Source organism: Mauremys mutica, chromosome 21 (genome assembly GCF_020497125.1).
Source record: "Mauremys mutica isolate MM-2020 ecotype Southern chromosome 21, ASM2049712v1, whole genome shotgun sequence".
NCBI lineage: Eukaryota > Metazoa > Chordata > Testudines > Geoemydidae > Mauremys > Mauremys mutica.
The window spans coordinates 22,844,581-22,865,606 of record NC_059092.1 but is presented as its reverse complement, the minus strand read 5'-3'; the positions used below and the strand labels follow the sequence as shown (position 1 = coordinate 22,865,606).

General features: G+C 60.6%; 1 protein-coding gene across 3 annotated transcripts in view; it reads right to left on the bottom strand.

The window, feature by feature from the left end:
- LOC123354277 (RAP1 GTPase activating protein) overlaps positions 1-21,026 on the bottom strand; it is a 172,573-nt gene that overhangs the window by 42,342 nt on the left and 109,205 nt on the right. For all 3 annotated transcript variants that reach the window (XM_044996127.1, XM_044996125.1, XM_044996126.1), the window contains exons 4-10: positions 15,023-15,058; positions 13,879-13,926; positions 12,004-12,042; positions 10,110-10,295; positions 7,136-7,239; positions 6,926-7,004; positions 1,508-1,561 (exon numbers count right to left, since the gene is read on the bottom strand). In XM_044996127.1, coding sequence (XP_044852062.1) covers positions 1,508-1,561; positions 6,926-7,004; positions 7,136-7,239; positions 10,110-10,295; positions 12,004-12,042; positions 13,879-13,926; positions 15,023-15,058 — 546 coding nt within the window. The remainder of the gene's footprint in view (positions 1-1,507; positions 1,562-6,925; positions 7,005-7,135; positions 7,240-10,109; positions 10,296-12,003; positions 12,043-13,878; positions 13,927-15,022; positions 15,059-21,026) is intronic.

Genomic DNA, 21,026 nt, shown 5'->3' with positions numbered 1-21,026 from the left:
ACTCAAAAAAATGGAAGGAAAAGTTGTTTCAAAATGGAAAACCGAAATGCTGCGTTTGGAAAAGATCAAAGTGGGGCACTCCGAATGGTACATCCCAAGCTCTGCGCCCGGCAGGACACGCCTGGCCCCACGCAACGCCCCCGGCCCTGCACAGCACTTCATTTCCATTTGGAAAGGAAGTTACCAAGGCGAGACGATTCCATGGAATGTTTGCTGTCTCTGAACTGGTGTTTCCAATGGAAAAACATCCCGTTAGAAAATTTCCTCCCACTGGCGGGTGGGCGAGGGGAGCCCTTGGAGCAGGAACAAGCCACACAGACAGGGTCTGGGCTGGCTCGACCAGGCTTTTCCCATCTCTGAGATCTAGGACTCTGGTTCTTTTCTCCACCTGGTGCAAGCCCAGGCCCCTCGCACATCTCTGTGCGAATTCCTAGCACTGCGACCAGGAAGCCCTGGGGGCTGGGGACCCGTGGAGCAGAGGGCGACAGGTGCAGCAGGGACCTGAGCTCTTTTCCAACTCCAGCCCTTTGTGCCTTCATCCACATGTAGCTACCCACAATGCTCTTCTGCCTGTCAGCAGACACAGGACGGAGCCAGCGCTCTGGGACATGTGGGGGGCATGTGTCTGGGAGTCACCAGACAGAACAAGGAGTAATGGTCTCAAGTTGCAGAGGGGGAGGTTTAGGTTGGACATTAGGAAAAACTTTTTCACTAGTAGGGTGGTGAAGAACTGGAATGGGTTACCTAGGGAGGTGGTGGAATCTCCTTCCTTAGAGGTTTTTAAGGTCAGGCTTGACAAAGCCCTGGCTGGGATGATTTAGTTGGGTTTGGTCCTGCTTTGAGCAGGGGGTTGGACTAGATACCTCCTGAGGTCCCTTCCAACCCTGAGATTCTATGATTCTATGATGCCCCTCTTTCCTGTGCCCCCTCCCCGCCTCAGTGGACTGCAGATATGTGCTGTGGGAGGGATGGACTCTCCCAAGTCCAGGGCTTCCTCTGACCCACCCCAGGGGTGGGAGCTTCGCCATGAAGCAGCCGGACCCCAGCCCAGGACACAATGCCCTGAGCTGAGCGCTCTGCCCTCAGCACTGGTGTCAGGGGGCAGAAGGAGCCAGCCCTGTTATAAACCCAGCCAGTGAGGTAAGCCCCTAGGATGGGGGCGCCTCTCCTGCAAGGAGGAAGCCCCTCCAAACCCCTGGGTGGAGCTCTATGCTGGGCCGGGAGCACCCTGAGAAAGGCTCCCGGGGGGGGGGGGGGGGGGGGGGGCTTGGCACCGCTGCTTCTGGCCACGGGCAAACCTGGCAAAGGAGCCAGCCAGGGTGAGGTCTGGGGCTAAAGCTGGACTAAGTTCTGACTGGCTGTGGAATGCCCAGCCTGGTTCCTGCTGCAGGCGAGGGTTCCCTGCCGGGAGCCCTGGGGGAGGCAGGCTGGATGGACATGTGCGCGCGGGAGCTGTCAGAAAGCGCAGGCTGGCTTCCGTCCCCCCGGCACGCTGCCTCCAGCCTACCTTTGGGTACAACACGGGATAGAACCGATCCACGTTCACGTCCTCGCACGCCAGCTGAAACACAGATGAGAGAGTGAGAACGTGCATGTCACGGAGTGTGGGGGAGTCCAGGCCCTGCACCCCCACTTCCTGCGATTCACCGTGACTCTCAGCCAGCCGGTAACACAGCAGGTTTATTAGACGACAGGAACACAGTCCCAAGCAGGGCTTGTAGGTACAACCAGGACCCCCCCCTCAAGGGCGGGGGCAGGGAGCTTAGACCCCAGCCTTGGGGTTCCCTCCGTTCCCCCAGACCCTCTAAACTGAAAAACCCCCTCCAGCCATCCCACCCAGCCTTCCCCCGGCTCCTTCTCCAGCCTTTGTCCAGGTTCCCAGGCGTGGCCGCAACCCCCGTCTTGGCTCAGCTTACAGGCTCAGCTCAACCAGGTCGCTCTTAAGGCGCTTCTTATACATTTTCCCATTGGCCGCTCACAGGCCTGGGTGCTCCCAGGTCCCCACAGTTTCCAGGAGGAACCCCTAGTGTGCCAGCCCTTCTCCAGGTCACCATCTCTCTCCCAGAGCCCAACTGCAGACTCCTCCACCCCTGAGCCTGCTCACCAGTCCCCAGGGGGACCCTGTTACTGCAACAGTCCTTCTCGCTGGCCACACACTCCCAGAGGTTAAGCATAGCTCATCCGCCCCCCAAAACTGCTCCTCTCTGAATCTTCAGCACACCTGGTCCTTGCCAATCCCCCTTCGTGTTACTGCTCCCCAGTCACTTACTGCAGGAAAAGTCATCCATGGGGTGCAGTACATCCCACCGCTGCCACCAGTTGTCACGGTGTGTGGGGGAGTCCGGGCCCTACACCCTCACTTCCTGCGATTCATCGTGACTCTCAGCCAGCCGGTAACACAGAAGGTTTATTAGACGACAGGACACAGTCCCAAGCAGGGCTTGTAGGTACAACCAGGACCCCCCACTCAGGTCCCTCGAGGGGGGGAGGGCGGAAGGGAGCTTAGACCCCAGCCTTGGGGTTCCCACCATTCCCTCAGACCCTCCAAACTGAAAAACCTCCTCCAGCCTCTCACCCAGCCTTCCCCCGGCTCCTCCCCCAGCCTTTGTCCAGTTTCCTGGGCAAAGGTGTCGCCCGGACACAACCCCCCTCCTGGCTCAGGTTACAGGCTCAGGTATCATCCCTCAGGTGAAGTCACCCACTGCTCTCCCATCCCCCAATGCAGACAGTCCCAGTAAACTCCCCTGCGACATCCCCAGGTCAATCCTCCCCACTCCCTGCTCCGTCACAGTGCAGCTCAGAACCACCTGTGTGCACGTGTCGGGGGGAGGAGGAGGGAAGCGTGTACTACTGCCCCCTGCTGGATGGGAGCAGCCAAAGCCCACGTGTTGGGATTTCAGGGTGACACTCTCTGTTCTCTCAGGCTCCCTTCGGGAGCAAGGTGGGGGGTTGTATGTGTGCCCCTGTGACAAAGTGGGAATGTTCTTGATATGTTTTGTGAATGCTGAGTGGGGAGTATTAACCTGGGAAGGTTGCAGGGGAGTTTGGGGCTGCCTGCATCTGTTTTACTGGCTGGCTGAGAGTCATGGTGAATCCCAGAAAGCTGGGGGTGCAGGGCTCTGACTCCCCCACGCTCCGTGACAACTGGTGCCAGTGGTGGGATCTACTGCACCCTGTGGATGGCGCTTCCTGCAGTAAGTGACTGGGGAGCAGTAAAACCAAGGGGGACTGATGGGGACCAGGCGTGCTGAAGAGTCAGCGAGGGACGGTTTCAGGGGGCGATTAAACCCTGGGAGTGTGTGACCAGCGAGAAGGACTTTTGCAGTAACAGAGTCCGCTTGGGGACTGCAGCGAGCGGTCCCAGGGCGGAGAGGTGGTGACCTCGAGAAGGGCTGGCACACTAGGGATCTCCCTGGAAACCGTTGGGAGTGGCGAGCACCCAGGCCTGCGAGTGGCCAGCAGGAAGAGGTTTGCCAAGCGCCTTAAGAGCGACCTGGTGGAGCTGTGCAAGCAGAGGGGGCTGCGCATTGGGAGGCGCACCAAAGAACAGCTGATTGCCCAGCTGGAGGAGGGAGACCGCTCGACTGAACTGATCCCTGTCTCTGAGGGAAGCAGCCTGGCAGATGCAGCGCAGACACCAGTGTCTGTCCCAGCTGGGATTGGTCAACCAGCGGCTGAGGGCTTCCCGAGACCCCCCCTGCCTATGCCTAGGGGAAGGGCGGGGAGGAGCCCAGCAAATACCGAGGGCACCGTGACACCCACGGCCAGCAGGGGATCGTCCCGGCGACGCTCGGCATCCGTGGACTGGAAGCGGCTGAAATGGCAGAGAGAGCTAAAAATGAGAGAGCTGGAGGATCACGAAAAACAGAGACTGCATGAAGAGAGACAAAGGCAGCATGAACTGGAGGAGAAAGAGAGACAGAGGCAGCATGAAGAGAGACAGAGGCAACATGAACTGGAACTGGTGAGGCTGGGGGGCAGCGGGCCCCTGGCTGTGGTGAGTGAGGGGGACCCAGGACTGCGTGGAGCTTTGATAAGTCCATCCTGGCCCAGCGTAAGGAGGGGGAGGACATGGGTGACTTCCTGGGTGCCTTTGAGACGGCCTGCGAGCTGCACCAGGTAGATCCTGCAGACAGGCTCCAGGTTCTCACCCCCTTACTGGACCCCAACGCCATGGCATTGTACCGCCAGCTGGAAAGGGCAGAGAAAGGGGACTACGAACTATTCCAAAAAGGCCCTGCTATGCGAGTTTGGGCTGACTCCTGAGATGTACCGGGAAAGGTTCCGGGGTCAGGATAAAACCCCTGAGGTCTCATATCTGCAACTAGCCATCTGCATAGAGGGATATGCCAGCAAGTGGGCAGATGGGGCCTAGATGAAGGGGGACCTGGTTAAACTGATCGTACTAGAGCAACTGTATGAGCGGTGCCCATCCGACCTGAGGCTGGGGTTGAGGGACAAAAAGCCAGAGAACCCACGACATGCAGGTGGCTGGCCGATGAGTTTGTGAAGAGCCGGTCAGGGGGTGGCAGGGAGGAGTCTCAAAGGAACAGATCCGCCATGATGCAGGAAGAGAGTGACCCTGGGACCTCCCATAGGGGAAACATGGAGAACCCCCTCCCAAGGGGAACATCTGGTGTCAGGGCCAACCGACCGGCTTGAGGGGACCAATGAGACATGGGCTGCTATTACTGTGGCCAGAAAGGCCATATATGGACCCAGTGCCCCAGGCTCAGGGACAGACTGGGCAGACCAAACCTACAGAGGGTTAACTGGGTAGAGACCCAGCCAGACGGTGGGCAGGTTTCCCAGGCAAGGGGGGCTGGCAGCTTATCAACTGCTCAGGAGGGAGGAGGGCCCCAGGCCAACTTCTCTGCAGAGCTGGATGCTCCGGACACCAGGTTCTCCGTGTACAGGGTGGGCGCGGGGCTGTCCCTGCGGAGCGAGTGCCTTGTTCCCCTGGAGGTGGATGGGAGGAAAGTCTCTGGATACTGGGACATGGGCGCTGAGGTGACGCTGGCCCGGCCCGAGGTGGTAGCTCCAGATGAGGTGATGCCCAACACCTATCTGATCCTGACAGGGGTGGGCAAGACTCCATTCACGGTGCCCGTGGCGAGGGTACACTTGAAATGGGGGGACAAGGAGGGCCCCAAGGAAGTGGGGGTGCACCACCATTTGCCCACTGAGGTGTTAATGGGGGGGGGGGGGGACATGGAGAACTGCCCTGGTTGTGACCCGTAGCCAGAGCCTGCAAGGGACACTGCACCTTGAGGTCGGGTACGTTGCCCGAGGCGCAGGACCCTAACCTGGTGGGGAGGGAACGCCCAGGGACACAGCTCAAGGAGGCTGCGGCTTCGGACCCAGCCGGCGAGAGGGAGCAGGTCCCCATGCCTGTCCCAGCTGCTGAGCTCCAGGACGACTTGCAGAAAGATCCCTCCTTGCGGAAGATAAGGGACCTGGCCGACCTCGGTGTGGTACAGACCATGGGGGGAGGTTGCTGGGAAAGGTTCCTGTGGGAGAAGGGGTTCCTGTACCGAGAATGGGAAATGAAGTTATGGGGAATCAGGAGGCAGCTGGTGGTACCCTGGAAGTATCACCACGAGCTGCTATGCCAGGCCCATGACATTCCCCTCTCAGGGCACCAGGGAATCTGGCGTTCCCAGCAGAGGCTGCTACGGAACTTTTACTGGCCTGGGGTCTTTATTACTGTCCGACAGTACTGCCAATCGTGTGACCCCTGCCAGCGGGTGGGGAAGGGACAAGGGGAAAACAGCTTTAGGACCCTTGCCCAGCATAGAGGAGCCTTTCCAGAGGGTGGCCAAGGTAAAAAGGGGGGCTCTTAACCAAGAGAGCCCAAATCACAGCCCTCCAGACTGGAACGCTGGGAAAAGACCCCATCCCAGTTTGAACCCCAGGGGTATTGGGGTGGAAAAGGCACGGGCCGCATTAGCCTTCCCACATGCGGACTACGAGTGCCCTCAAGCACACCCGACCTAAGGGGGGGCGGGAAACTGGAAGGGCCTGGTGTAATTCTCCCCCAGGAAGGGGGGGATGCTGGGGTGTCCATGGGAACGTGGGTTTGTTCCAACTTCAGTCACTGGCTGAAGTGACCCTGCTCAGTTCGGTCTCAAAGAGGGGAGAGATGTGACGAAGTGGGAATGTTCTTGCTGTGTTATGTGAATGCTGAGTGGGGAGTATTGACCTGGGAAGGTTGCAGGGGAGTTTTGCTGGGACTGCCTGCATTGGGGAAGGGAGGATACCTGAGCATGTAACCTAAGAACCCAGGAGGGGGGTTGGAGGCCAGGTAACACCTCTGCCCAGGAAACTGGACAAAGGACACAAAGGCTGGGGGAGGAGCTGGGGGGAGGCTGAGTGAGAGGCTGGAGGGAGTTTCAGTTTGGAGCTGGCTGGGAAAGAGAGGGGCGACCCGACCAACAGGGCTGTGGCCTCCCTGGGGCCCCCAGATGGACCTAACTAAAGGGGGTCCTGTTGTTTGTACCGGCAAGACCTGTTTTGGACTGTGTCCATTGTCTAAATAAACCTTCTGTTTTACTGGCTGGCTGAGAGCCACGGTGAATCCCAGAAAGCCGGGGGTGCAGGGCTCTGACTCCCCCACACTCCGTGACAGCCCCAGCCCAGCCCCTGCCCCCCACCAGGCTATCAACCTCAGCGCCCTGAGAGAGAATGGGCCGTACGGCCACAGTGCCTCGGCCTGCCGGCCACGGTCACCAGGCAGGCTGCAGATAAATGGACCCCTGCTGAAGCCAGGAATGACCCCAGCCACAGGGCACTAACTGGCCCCCACGGCCCGGCGCTCTCCTCAGCCCTGAGGCAGGGAAACAGGGCCTGGCCTGCACAAGGGCTGAGTGAGATCAGGGTAGAGGCTCAGCCCATGGAGCTGGAAGGGTCCCACCGAGGTACCTGCCTTGGCCATCTGCACGATGTTGGGGAACTCGGTCAGGCAGGAGATGGGGATGACATCGTGGTAGGTTCGGCACTTGGTCCTGCAAGAAGAGACGAGGGTGTCACAGGACCTGGCTGGGCCCCCCGAGAGCCTTGGCGCCTGGCCCCTGGCACTATCCAGGCCCCTGTGGCTCGGGCATTGCCCCAGGGACACAGAGGGCCCCGCACTCACCTGAGCAGCAGCCGCAGGTGCTCCTGGTCACCAATGACATCATACTTGAGGGAGAAGACGAGGTGGCCCAGTGCTGTGTCCAGGGAGTAGTAGTTAAAGTGCTCCTGGGGAAAAACAGATGAGCCACTGAGAGACCAGAGCTCAGCCTCCCAGCAGGGGTGGGCATAGCTCTTTGGTCCCGTCTCTGGTGCGGGGACAGAGTTTGTGCCCTCTGGGGTAACGGCTGCCCTCCTGGGCTCACACGACAGCCTGATTCCCGGGAGCAGGAGCGAAGGATTTCTGCCCCTTGGGCCCCAGCGCTGGGCAGGATGGGGTGCCCCCCACAGGGCCTGGGCACCTCCTGGCGACAGAGGGAGGGAGGGAGGGGCAGTTTTCTGGCTAGGGCCTTGCACAGCCTGGCAGGTGAGGGCCAGCTGGTGACCAAGGAAGTGTGTGTGGGGGGTGGGGGGCGGTTAGGCTCAGGCAGCAGGTCAGACACCTGCCACCATGCGCGGGAGAGCAGGGGGCTGCAAGTGGCTGACGGGTCCCATGTCGGCTACTCCAGCTCAGGAGCATCTTGTAAGAGGCACACGTCCCTTCCACTCCCCGGCATGCTGAGCGCTGCCCCCCACAGGCTGCTGGGCCAGGCTGGCATGTCCTGCAGAGACCCTGCCTTGGGACTCGGAGCAGGACCCCATGGCCTGGAGATGTCCCACAGGGTCTGTCAACACCTCATGCCCCTCCACGGCCTGCTGCAGGGTCAGGGGTCAACAGAGCCAGGGACCCGACAAGCCCCAGAGACCAGTGGGCAGCACAGGTAGGGGATGCACCTGGGGAACCCCAAGCAGTCTAGGCTGCTGCTCCCACTTCCCCACCAGCTGCAGGTGAACTTGGCCAACAAGCCATTCCCAGCTGCCAATGGGGCACCCCTTCATGCCACAGCTCCCTCAACTACTGGCTGCATGAACCAGGGCAGGCCGGGACCTGGAGGTGCCCTGCAGGGGGGCTCAGACGCTCTAACACAGCGGCACCACAGGCCTTTCCCAAGTGAGGGGCACCCAGAGCAGCTGCGTTGTGGGATCCACCCCTCTGTGATCGCGATGCAATGGGTCAGCCTGGCCCATGGGGAGATGGAAGGGCCGACACACGGGGCGCAAACCCCAGAGCGGTATGGGCCATCCCCACCCCAAAGGCTGTGTAGGTTTCCCACACCGGCAGAGCTTGGGCTGCCAATCCCATGCCTGGATTTGAGCACCATCCCTGGGACCATTCCAGAGGGCTTAACCATGGGTAGCCCTGACTCATGCCAAGCGACTGGGGACATGCAGCGACTGGGGACAAAGCACTGCTGGGGGCCTCACACCCTTTCCCCAGAACATTTCTCCCCACCAGGACACCAGCGCTGCCCAAAACACCGTGACGCAGCCAGCAACGCGCTCCAGCGTGCCGCAATCCCCAGAGTGCTGCCAGGGTAGGGAGGAGCACAGTGCAAACAAACAGCTGAGTCCACGGGGCCGATACAGCCGGAGCTGTACGGCATGTAAACAAGGCCCCAGCACAATGCTCTGCTGGAACAGCGGGAGCAGAAGGGATGCAGCAAGGCAATCAGGGGGCCTGCTCTCGCCATTGGAGGAGGGTGCTAGCATGGCTCAGAGCCACGGAAGAGACACGCTGTGTGCAGGTGCCAGGAAATTCATCCCAGCAGCAAGGGGTGCAGAAAAGCAACAGGTTGTAAGTACTCCAGCAAACAGCGTGAGAACCTTGGTCAAACAGAGCCCGGGACTGCAGCCCACACCCTGAAGGAGAGCCCAGGGGCCTCAGGCTACCGCATGGGCTTTCCCAGGCTTAGGCCTGTTTGACTGAGGACAACAGAGGAGTGCTGCTATTCTAGCCATGCAGCTTTTTCTCAGCAACTAGCAGCACTAGCAGGATCCTGTGATCCGGCCTGCGGGGGCTAGAGACGGTGCCAGCCTCACCCGCCCTCAGGTACCCCAGTTCTGTGCATGTGGGGGGCAGGGAGAGGCCTGAAGCCAGCTTTGAACTCCCCCTTTTTGGTGACCTGCCCAGCCCTTGGAGTGGGGTGGAGGGACCCTGGGAAACAGCGAACTGCTGTAGAGCAGCAAATGCCAACCATGCTCCCAACCCACCCCCTATGCCAGGGCTGGAGCACGGCTGGCACAGAGCCCTGACACCAGCTCCGTACTGCTCAGGGAGGCCCCCGCACAGGGTGGCTTTTCAGGAAGTCTTTTCTGCTCCCTTAAAGGCCCCTTTACGCCCCCAGAGCATCTTAAAGGGGCCTCAGCACAATGACTAACCAGACCCCTAAACTGGATCCAAACACTAGCAGTATCCGCTCCACCCCCTGAGCCCCATGAAACTGGCTAGTCCCCAGCTGCGTGTCACCTGGGAGCTGGTGAACTGCGGGAGCCGCTGGGGGGCTGTGGGCCTGGGAGGTGGGGCAGGGAGCTGGGCAAGGCAGGGCTCTTGGGGGATCTGAAATCAGACTGTGGTTTGTGTGTTAAAGAGCCCTGACAGTGGGACATCCCGGGGGCCCCCGATGGCGAGATGTCCCATGTCACCATTGCCTTCCCCAAGCCCCTCTCTGCAGACAGGAGTCAAGTTCTTTTCCTTGTTCGATTCCCACAAATCCAGTCCCCCCGTCCTGTTCACACAGGAAATTTGCTACATGGCTTCCTTGGGGGGCCCGATGGGGCTCGGCTGGGTTGTTCCAGGGACAGAGAGCACATGAGTTAGCCCCAGCATGGCCTGTCCCCAGCCTGCAAATGAAACAGAGACCCAGTATGAGCCTGCTCCAACGTCCATTGAAACCAGGGGGAGTCTGAGTCCCTGGAGCCAAGGAAACCGGTCTGGGCGGGGAATCACCAGCAAAGGGCTGGAGAACAGCCAGTCTGCGCTAAAGGCAGCGCATGGCGAGCGCCTGGATCATCTTCCCGCTGGGCTGGGGCGGGGGGGTGAGTGGGGAAGGGATGCCTACCTTGCCCAGGAAATGCTTCCTGTAGATCCTGGCCATGTGGTTACATTCCAGTTTCCCCTTGGAGGTTGGAGACGGGAGCGACTCGGTTTCAGGGATGCCGGTCAGCTCATGGTTGGTGCCTTCGATCCAGTAGCCCCCGAACTGTGGAAGCAGGATGAGGGGGAACGGCCCCTCGCGCCCCAGTACCTGAAGAGAGAGGGAAGCCCAGGAAACTGCACTGAGGAACGCTGACCGGCTTCCCAGAGCAGCGCCGCAATCCTGGTATGGAGACCCACAGCCCCGTGGAGCATGCACCTAGGGTTTCTACAATGCCACTCTTCCGAAGGAGCCCAAGGGCCTTCGCAAACGAAGTGTTCGGCCCGCCAGCCTTGGGGGCCCGAGGCAGCAGCCAAGGGCACAGTGGAGGAATGGGAAGCCGGGAGGGCACTGAGGGAGTCAGGACAGTGCTCACTGTCTGGAACCAGGCCCATAGCGAGCACAGGCTCAGCACTGACACAACGGGGTGAGGGAACATCTTTCATTGGGCCAGCTCCTGCACTCTGAGGTGATGAAAGGTCTCCCCTCCCCCGTGGCTCTCTAATAGCCAGGGACCAACACTGCAAACTGCGGAGGGGCTTGGTTTTACATCCAAAAGGCAGCGCTGCCAGGAGCACAGCACCCCGCAGCGCCATGCTGGGCCAGTCAGGGAGAAGAGCACCCAGTGCTAGCTAATCACCACCACTCCCTGCTCACCCATGCACAGCCTGGCCAGGCCAGATGCTGCATAGCTTAGGAGATCTGCTAGGATCCTAGCCCAGCCCCACACAGCTGGGGACAGACCCTATGTTGGCTCACCAGGAGGCTTCCAAAAGAGGGGTGCACTGAACCCTCTTACCTCATAACTTGCCTTGGAGCAAGATAGTAGGGACTAGTGCTTAGCGCACTGGCCTGGGCCTCAGAAGACTTAGGTCTGTTCCCAGCTCTGCCCCTGGCCTGTGGAGTGACCTTGGCAAGTCCCTGCCCCCTCCATGCCTCAGTTTCCCTATCTGTAAAAGGGGGCTGTAAAGCACCTGAAGAACTCTGGGTGCAAAGTGCGATCAAAGAGCTGCAGCTTGTTCTCAGAGCGACCTGACACTTAGCAGCTCCCTAGGAAACCAGCCAGCGAAGGGCCTGGGATGTCTGTGCAGGAACTGGCTGATGGGGAGGCAGCTGAATTTCAACAGGAGGCGCTTCCCTCTTGGTTTCTATTGAAGCAATGCCCCAGCCTGCTGCTGGAGGGATGGACGCCTCTGCCAGTTGCTAAGGCAGGGCAGGCAGGCTAATGGTTGTTAAAGACCCTGAAGCCCTTTCCCTACACGATGGAGCCTTGGCCTTAGTACCCTGGCCTAGTAACCACGTCCATCCTTTCCACGCCACCCCCCCCACCCCCCCGGTGCTACATGCCCGCCGAGATCCCTGGGGAGCTGGGGGATTTACCAGCACCCCCTGGGGGTTGGCGCCATCCCTACGAGTGCCCAGGGTGTACCCTGTGATCTGGCAGGGCCGGCCAACCGCTGCAAGACTCAGGCGCTGGTCTGGCAGGGCAAGGGGAAGATCAGCAGAACAGCCCGCCCCTCCCTGCTCGTCCCCTGCACTCCCTACCCCGCCCGCCTCTTCATCCCAGTCACTCGGTGCCTTCCCAGGGACTCCCATCCTAGGTTGGCCACTGCCCTCCTCTAGACCTGCCCTGCTGCAATGCCAGACGCTGGTGGCTGGGCAGAGCAGGCCCCACCCTGCCTTTGTCACACGTCTCCTTAGACTGAAAGCTCCTTGGGGCAGAGACCAAGCCCTGGGGTCTGCGCAGCACCCCGGACTGGGCTCTGGGCTCCACAGCAAGGTAAATATGACACAGGCAGAGCGTGGGCACCTCCATTACCTCATGGACGCTGGGATACGGGATATAATCCTCTTCGGTCTGAAAAAGACAAACATAGCAGAGGATCATCGACTGGGAGAGTCCACCTTGTGTGAGAGCCAGGCCTGCTGCTGCCCTCCCTGGGCCCTGCCCCCCCAGCCAGGCCTGCCCTGGGCCCCACCCCCCCAGCCAGGCCTGCCCTGGGCCTCGCCCCCCCAGCCAGGCCTGCCCTTCCTTCCTTCCTTCAAGGACCTGCCAGACAGAGAAGAGGCTTATCCTTAAAGCCCAGCATCCACATCTCCCCTGGGGGATGTTGCTCAGAGAGCAGAGCACTTTGGGGTGCGTACTGGTAGTGGAAGCTGTAGTGTAGACAGGTCTCTACCACCAGGGGAGCTGCACTGGTGCACAATAATGGGACGCCTCATTGTGCAAATATCTGTGATGGGGCAGGCAGGACCCACCAGACACCAGCCTCCTGCGAAGGTGATCGAGGAACAAAGCCAGACAGGTCACTGGTGACCCACAGGACCTCATTAAAGGCTGAACATTCAGATCAGCAGTGACACTGATGAGTGCCATCAGGGCCGCCCAGAGGATTCCAGGGGCCTGGGGTCTTCGGCGGCGGGGGGCCCTTCAGTTCCGGGACCCGCCGCCGAAGTGCCCCGAAGACCCGCGGCGGGGACCCCCCCGCCGCCGAATTGCCGCCGAAGCAGGACCCGCCGCCGAAGTGCAGCCCGGTCTTCGGCGGTAATTCGGCGGAGGGGGGCCCCGCCGCGGATCTTCGGGGCACTTCGGCGGCGGATCCCAGAACGGAAGGGGCCCCCCGCCGCCGAATTACCGCCAAAGACCGGGCTGCACGTCGGCGGCGGGTCCCGCTTCGGTGGTAATTCGCCAGCGGGGGGTTGTTCCGCCCCGGAGCGGAAGGACCCCCCCCCCGCCGGCAAAGACCGGGAGCGAAGAAGCTCCTGCGCCCGGCCCCGCGAGAGTTTTCCGGGCCCCCCGGAGTGAGTGAGGGACCCCGCTCCAGGGCCCCCGAAAACTCTCGTGGGGCCCCCTGTGGGGCTCGGGGCCTGGGGCAAATTGCCCCTCTTGCCCCCCCCTCTGGGCGGCCCTGAGTGCCGCTGTGGGTAGCATGTGGTCAGGCCAATGAACTGTGCCGCCCGCTGCGCATCCCAAGGTGCTTATTGTTTCCCCTTGCTCTGTCAATCAGCTGTCCCTTCTCCTGCCGACAGCCCGGCAGGGACGTCTCCACGGCCACTGGGCTCCCGCACAGCTGCTGAAGACAGGGTGAACACGCTACAGTCAGCCCCCCCGGGAACAGGTGATGGCTCTCAGGGACGCCCATCCCAGCTGGAGCTGCTCTCTGCTGGCTGAAGGCATTAGCTTGTCACCTTTGGAGATCTGGGTTCAAATCCCAACTGAGGTGACCAGGAGAATGAGTCAGATGGTCTCATCCTGCTTCCCACTTGAGCACAACAGCAAACCACGCCGCAGAGCAGCTGACAGCTCCTATGTAGGAGGCTGCGGGCCAGCACTGAGGGGTGTCGGCAGAGCTGGGGTTGGGTAGGACTGGAAAAGCAAGGATGGTCGGTGTTCAAACTAAAGCGCAGTGGCAGAGCAGAGGCTGGGAACCCTGAACAGCTCCTGCTGAGCAGCCCTGAGCTGGGGCTCAGGGGGGCATCGATTTCTCTGCCTCTAGTCAGAGCCCCTTTGTTTGTGGGCGCTGAGCTCAATACGGAGAGCAAGGGGCGCCAGAGCCACCTGCAGCCGGGCGGTGCAAAGCACAGGCCCCCCCGACACTGCAGAGGGCATCCCAGCATGAGTGGGTAACCCCAGATGTGCTGGGGGAGGGAGTGCCAATGCCCCTGCCCCCATGCAGCATCCTCTGGGGCCTACCTTGAGAGGGGGTGGGAAGGAGCATCGCTGTTCATCCATTCTGCTTCCCTGTGAGAGACAACAAGGAAGAGAGAGTCAGTGGGTGGCCCCGAGCACAGGCCCTGGCACCAGAGTGCGTGTTTGCTCTGCGGGTGGGGGCTGCTTCCTGCTTGGCACAGATCTGCAGGCAGCTGTGGGTCACTGTCCCTGCTCTGTATCCTCCTCTGAGTCGACGGCTGTGGGAGGGACTTGGGGGTTGTGTCCACCTGTGGCAGTGCCTGGCAGGATCTCTGCAAGCGTGTCCATGTACTCACAGCTGGGGGTGGGGCGCTGGTTGTCACTGTGGCTGCGCAGCCTCTGCTAGAATCGTCGTGTTTCTGTGCAGTGCATCAGGACAGGGACAAGTCCCAGGGCTACGAAGCCCCAGGAAGCCATTCAGCTCTGCTCACTTGGAGAGCTTGGCTTCGCATGCTGCACCGGCTGGGCAGTTCCCAGTCTGGGCCGCGCTCCTGCAGATGCCTCTGCTCGGCGACTTAGCCACTGCCAGCAGCCTGCTTAGACATGCCAATCCCATGAGGGGATGACGGAGCAGCTTCATCCTCCGTCCCAGGTCAGGGTCCACAGAGAGACCCCCTCCCGAGGGGAGCCCAGTGCAAAGGGCCTTTCTGGAAAGCCCCTAGGGGTTTGCAGGGCCCCCATCTCCCTGGCTCTGCTCAACCTGCAGCATCAGAGGAGACCCTACTCCTGCCCGTCCCCTCCAGAAATGTATTGAATCAGCTGCAGCGAGACACTGAAAAACTCAGTTAAAAGCTCTTTAGGCTCCAGCCACAGCGACAGCCTCTGCCGAACGTACCGACTCGACACCCTGTCCAACCTCCTCCAATCTCTGCGCCTCAAGGGCTGCTCCCGCCTGGGCTCTCCCATGGGACACAGGGGCCCTGGCGGATCTCTCATCCCAGCCGGGCGGGGGAGGAGTGTGAGGGAGCTCCCCGGGCTGAGATGGGCCCAGAGCAGGGTCCTGCTGGGAATCCCTTCCCCAAACCAGCCTCCACTTCCCCAGAGTCCGCCTGCCCCCCGCCCATGCCTCCTAGTGCGTATTGCACCTTCCCTCCTTCCTTTCTTCTGCTCAGCCAGCCATGGGCCCAGCTCCAGGGAGGCGACTCACCTGCATCTTTTCGATCATCTCAAACAACTCTGACGTCTGCAAGAGAGAGAAAGCAGCCTGCATCAGGCGAAGGGCCGAGACCCTGCGCTGCAATCCCAGCAGGCCTAGGGTGCCCATTGTCATAGGGCTGCCATCAGTACCCTGCATGGGATAGCCAGGCTGCCCCCATCAACCTCAGGCAGGGCAGGCTGGGATAGGGGAGGACTTTAGGGGTAGGTCTGATGAGACTCAGAGACAGCCAGGTCCCAGCCCCTGCCCCCAGCCTGGCCCTCACTCCCCCCATCTGCCCCACCACTGCTCTCAGTAACTGTGCTGGCCTCAGGCCTCCGCTGACACTCCCACTGCCAGGGGACTCCCTCCCCAGCTGCGCCTGATCTTGGGGCAGTCAGTGAATCACGCTGGCTGTGTGATCCAGGGGAAACGCTCCCTGCTCGAGCCCGTCAGCCCCTGTCCCAAATGGGGTGAAAGCTGTCCTCCTTTTAGGCCACGCACCCCTCAGCCTGCAGGGTGGGGGCAGTTCTGGCCTGTCCCAGGTGGGAATTGTCTGGCCCATTGATGGGGCTCGGATACGATGGGCTGGATTTCCCAAGACACTACATGGAGAGCCCCACTGTGCCCTGCCCTTTGGGGACCAGCACAGGGTGGGGGCAGGGGGAGCTTGCTCACCAGAGGACAGAGCTGCTAGATGGGCGAACCCCCCCGACACTTACTGAGATACCCGTGTGCAGGGTTAGCCCCCCAACAGATACGTAGCTACAAACATACACTCACCTGTGTTGAGATACAGCCGTGTACACAGGCACATGGCCAAACACACACATGCACCCGTATAGGAATCCACACACACAAGGAGAGAGAGACACACACACACACAATCTCCCCTCCCCCCCATAAACACCCTTGTGCACCCAGACATGCTCCTGAACATAGACACACCTGCCAATATGCATGTGCACACAGACACCCACCTCACACACCCACATGCAAACTACAGACACATTGCACACAGCCCTACGTGCAGCCCCAAGAACTCATTCACATGTGCTCCTGGACACACACCCCACATGCGCACATACAGTACGGGCCCTGCTCACCCCTAGGCGTGCAGGGTTAACCACTTTCCCTTCTAACACAAGCAATCGTGCTTAATTACTTGTCTTGGCAGCGGCTCAGAGCTCCCTGAGCGCTCAGCAGCTCCCAGCTGGAGTGGGCGGAAGGGCTGGAACACAGAGTCCTGAACTTCATAGGAAACAGCTAGACTGGAAGCAGCCCTGCCTGGTTCGGGGGCTCCTCCCACCCACCCGATCCCCCTCCAGGCCAGCTCTTCTCACTGCCTCCCCCGCATCCCAGCCCCATTCACCCACTTTGGCGTGCGTCCCCTCCTGCCCTTGTCGCCCCAGCCTGCAGACCTGCCACAGCATGCGTCTCTGGGCCAGTGGTCAAGGGTCAGGGTCACTGTCAGGCACCACCCGAGCAAACCCAGCCAGGACGGGCGGATGCTGCTGGAGGCCCCAGGGTCCCCGATGCTGATGCCACTGCGTGCCCGAGACGCTGCTCTTGAGCCAGACTCACGTTCCAGCCGCACTCGGCTGAGTCGCTCCTGTGCAGCCCTGGCGCACCAGAGGAGAAGGGCTGCAGCCGAGCCATCCTGATGGGCTGGGGCTCTCCTGGGGCACTTCCCCACGCACCACACAAGCCCCAGCTGCTCTGAGCTCTTGTGGAGCAGCCAGCCCCAGCCCCCGCCCCCTCAGCCCCGGGATACCAGGAGGCATGGAGGTGAGCGGTGGCTCGCCCGGTGCTGGGATTCGCTGGCACTCAGCTCCATGTGTACTTTATAGGCGTGGAGCCAGGTGCAGGAGAGAGCCGTGCCAAGGGGCAGGTCTCTCTGCTCCAGCCTGCCCCAGGGTGTGCAGAGGAGCCAGGGAGTTGGTTTCAGATCACCTGGACGGCCAGGGGTCTCCACCACAACGTACCCCAGCAGCTGGGTGTGTGAAAGACTCAGGCTGCTCCCACCTGCTCCCAGGCCTGCGCGGTAACAGACAGCAGCTCAGCTCAGCCCATGCCAAGCTCTCTGCTGAGCCCCAGCCCTGCATCCTCAAATACCGCCCTAGTTATGGGGGAGGGGGCAACTGTCTCAGCAGTACTGCTCAGAGGTCAGGTGAACGGCAGACCAAGGCTGTTTCACACACAGCCCTCGGCACGGGGCAGCAGCACCCACTAGGCCAGTGGTTTTCAGACTGCAGGCTGTGACCCAGTACTGGGTCATGGACTGTCAGGCTCTGGTCAGCACCGCCAACCGGGCCGTTCCAAGTCCCATCGGCAGCGCTGTCCAGCTAGGGCAGGCTAGTCCCTACCTGTCCTGACACCGCGCTGTGCCCCGGAAGTGGCCAGCAGCAGTAGGTGGCGGGGTGGGGGGGGCCACGGGGCTCTGGGCGCTGCCCCTGCCCCGAGAACCGCCCAATGGGAGCTGGTGGGGGGCAGTGCCTGTGGGTGAGAGCCACGTGGAGCCACTTGCGCGCCTCTGCCTAGGAGCCAGACCTGCTACTGGCCACTTCTGGGGTGCAGTGTGGTCCGTGGTGCTAGGACAGGCAGGAAGCCTGCCTTTGCACCCCCACTGCGCCACTGTCCCAACCTTGCACCCCAATCCCCTGCCCCAGCCCTGAGCCCCTGTAGCCCCTTCCTGCACCTCAAACCCCTTATCCCCACCACCACCCCAGAGCCTGCACCCCCAGTCCAGAGCCCTGACTCCCTCCCAAACCCCAAACCCCTGCCCCAGCCCAGAGCCCCCTCCCACAACGGAACCACTCATCCCCGCACCCCAGCCCTGAGCTCCTCCTACACTCCAAACCTCTCATCCTCAGCTCCGTTGGGTCGCAGGCATCAACAATTTTCTTCAGAAAAGAAGTTTGAAAACCACTGCACTAGGCCAGCCAGCCGCCTGCGCCCCCCTACCCTGTCCAGCCCCACTGATCCAGAGCCAACTCCCCTCCCCCAAGAGTTAGGATGCTGCTTTAGTGCCCCTGCCAGAGTCTTGGAGCTAGGAGCCCAGAGTTGTCATCTCAGCTCTCTGTTGACATGGGTGACACACAGCCTTCCATGCCTCAGTTTCCCCTCTCAGATAAAGGGACCAATCCCCCTTCACAAAGGGTTAACTAGGTAGAGACCCAGCTGGACGAGGGGTAGGCTTATCAAATGCTCAGGAGAGAGGAGGGCCCCAAGCCAGCTCCTCTGGGGGGCTGGATGCTCCAGACTCCAGTTTCTCGGTTTACAAGGTGGGCATGGGGCTGTCCCTGCGGAGCAAGTGCCTTGTTCCCCTGGAGGTGGATGGGAGGAAGGTCACTGGGTACTGGGACACGGGCGCTGAGGTGACGCTGGCCCGGCCCGAGGTGGTAGCTCCAGATTGAGTGATGCCCAACACCTACCTGACCCTGATGGGGGTGGGTGGGACCCCATTCAAGGTGCCTGTGGCAAGGGTACACTTGAAATGAGGGGCCAAGGAGGGCCCCAAGGAAGTGGGGGTGCACCACCATTTGCCCACTGAGGTGTTAATGGGGAGGGGACTTGGAGGACTGGCCAGGCAACCCCCAGGGTGCCCTAGTCGTGACCCGTAGCCAGAGCCGGCAAGGGGCACTCTGCCCTGACTGCAGGGGAAGTACCTTGCTCGAGGTGCAGGACCCTACCCCAGAGGGGAGGGGGTGCCCAGGGACACGACCCAGGGAGGCTGAGGCTTCAGACCCAGCCGGCGAGAGGGAGCCAATCCCCATCCCTTCGCCAGTTGCTGAGTTTCAGGCTGAGTTGCAGAAAGACCCCTCCTTGCAGAAGCTAATGGACCTGGCTGAACTCAGTGCAGTACAGACCATGGGGAGAGGTTGCCAGGAGAGGTTCCTGTGGGAGAAGGGGTTCCTATACCAAGAATGGGCTCCCCCAGGGAAAATGGAGTCATGGGGGATCCGGAGGCAGCTGGTGGTCCCCCAGAAGTTTCGCCACAGGCTACTGTACCTGGCCTATGACATCTCTCTTGCAGGGCACCAGGGAATCCGGAGCACCAGGCAGAGGCTGCTACAGAACTTTTACTGGCCTGGGGTCTTTACTACGGTCCAACAGTATTGCCACTCCTGTGACCCCTGCCAGAGAGTGGGGAAGGCCCAGGACAAGGGGAAAGCAGCTTTGAGACCTTTGCCCATCATAGAGGAACCTTTCCAGAAGGTGGCCATGGACATAGTGGGACCTCTCAGTAAGACGACGCGGTCGGGGAAGAAATACATTCTGGTGCTGGTTTCAGAGTAGTAGCCGTGTTAGTTTGTATCCGCAAAAAGGTGAGAAGTGACTAAGAAGTGAGCTGTAGCCCACAAAAGCTTATGCTGAAATAAATTTGTTAGTGTCTAAGGTGCCACAAGTACTCCTGTTCTTTTTTCTGGTGGTGGTGGATTTCGCCAGACACTGTGGCGGATGCACTGCTAACCATCTTCAGCCGAGTAGGGTTCCCCAAGGAAGTCTTGACAGACCAAGGGTCCAACTTCATGTCGGCCTCGCTCCTGTGCTTGTGGGAGAAGTGTGGGGTCTGGAACACCTGGGCCTCAGCTTATCACCCTCAGTCCAATGGGCTGGTGGAGAGGTTCAACGGGACGCTAAAGATGATGCTGAAAACCTTTATGAATCAGCACCCGCAGGACTGGGACAAGTACTTACCTCACCTGCTGTTCGCGTACAGGGAAGTGCCCCAGGAGTCTACGGGTTTTTGCCTTTCGAACGTTATACGGCAGGAGGGTGAAGAGGCCTCTAGACCTGATGAGAGACGAATGGGAGGGGAAGGCCGCTCCCGATGGAGAGTCAGTGGTGGAGTATGTCTTGACCTTCCAAGAGAAACTGGCTGAACTCATGGGCCAGGCCAGGGAGAATCTGGCCAGAGCCCAGAGGAAGCAGAAGGTCTGGTATGACCGCACGGCGCGAGCCCGTGCCTACGCCACTGGGGATCAGGTGATGGTTCTCATCCTCGTGAGGAAAAACAAAATCCAGGCTACCTGGGAAAGTCCCTTCAAGGTTGTCAAACAGCTAAATGAGGTAAACTATGTGGTGGAGCTGGCGAACCAGGCGCACCACTGCCGGGTGTACCATGTGAATATGATGAAACCATATTATGCCAGGGGGAATGTGGTTTTGGCTGTGTGTGGACATTGGGAGGAGCAGGGAGCTGACCCTTTAGTAGATCTATTCCCTGGGACAACAGCTGTTCCCCTCTGGAAGCAATTCCCCTCTCTGATCAGCTGACCCCGGCCCAGCAGGCTAAGATCAGAGCGGTGCTGCATCTGTACCGACAGCTGTTTTTCAACCAGCCTGGACGCACTAATTTGACTGTCCACCCGGTGGAGACCGGGTCACATCCTCCTATAAGATGCTCTCCCTTCGGAGTCACAGGTAAAACTGCCCAGGACCTGGAAAGAGAGGTCAGGGACATGCTGGCTTTGGGGGTGATCCAGCCGTCTTCCAGCCCTTGGGCCTCGCCGGTGGTGCTGGCCCCCAGAAAGGACGGGTCGGTCCGGTTCTGTGTGGACTATCGAAAGCTTAATGCCATCACCGTATCTGATGCCTACCCCATGCCCAGGCCTGACAAGCTCCTAGACAAGCTGGGAGGCACTCGGTACCTCACCACCATGGATCTTACCAAGGGCTACTGGCAAGTGCCGCTGGACGCAGATGCCAGGCTGAAATCGGCCTTTATCACCCCTCTGGGGCTCTACGAGTTTCTGATCCTGCCTTTCAGCCTTAAGCCAGTGCCTGGTGGATCAGCTACTGAGGGGGATGGAGAGTTTTGCTGTGGCGTATATTGACGACATCTGTGTCTTTAGCCAGACCTGGGAGGACCACGTGTCCCAGGTTAGACGAGTGCTGGACTGACTCCGAGAGGCGGGGTTAACCGTAAAGGCGGAGAAGTGCAAGGTGGGGATGGCTGAAGTATCTTATCTGGGCCATCGGGTGGGGAGTGGCTGCCTAAAGCCGGAACCAG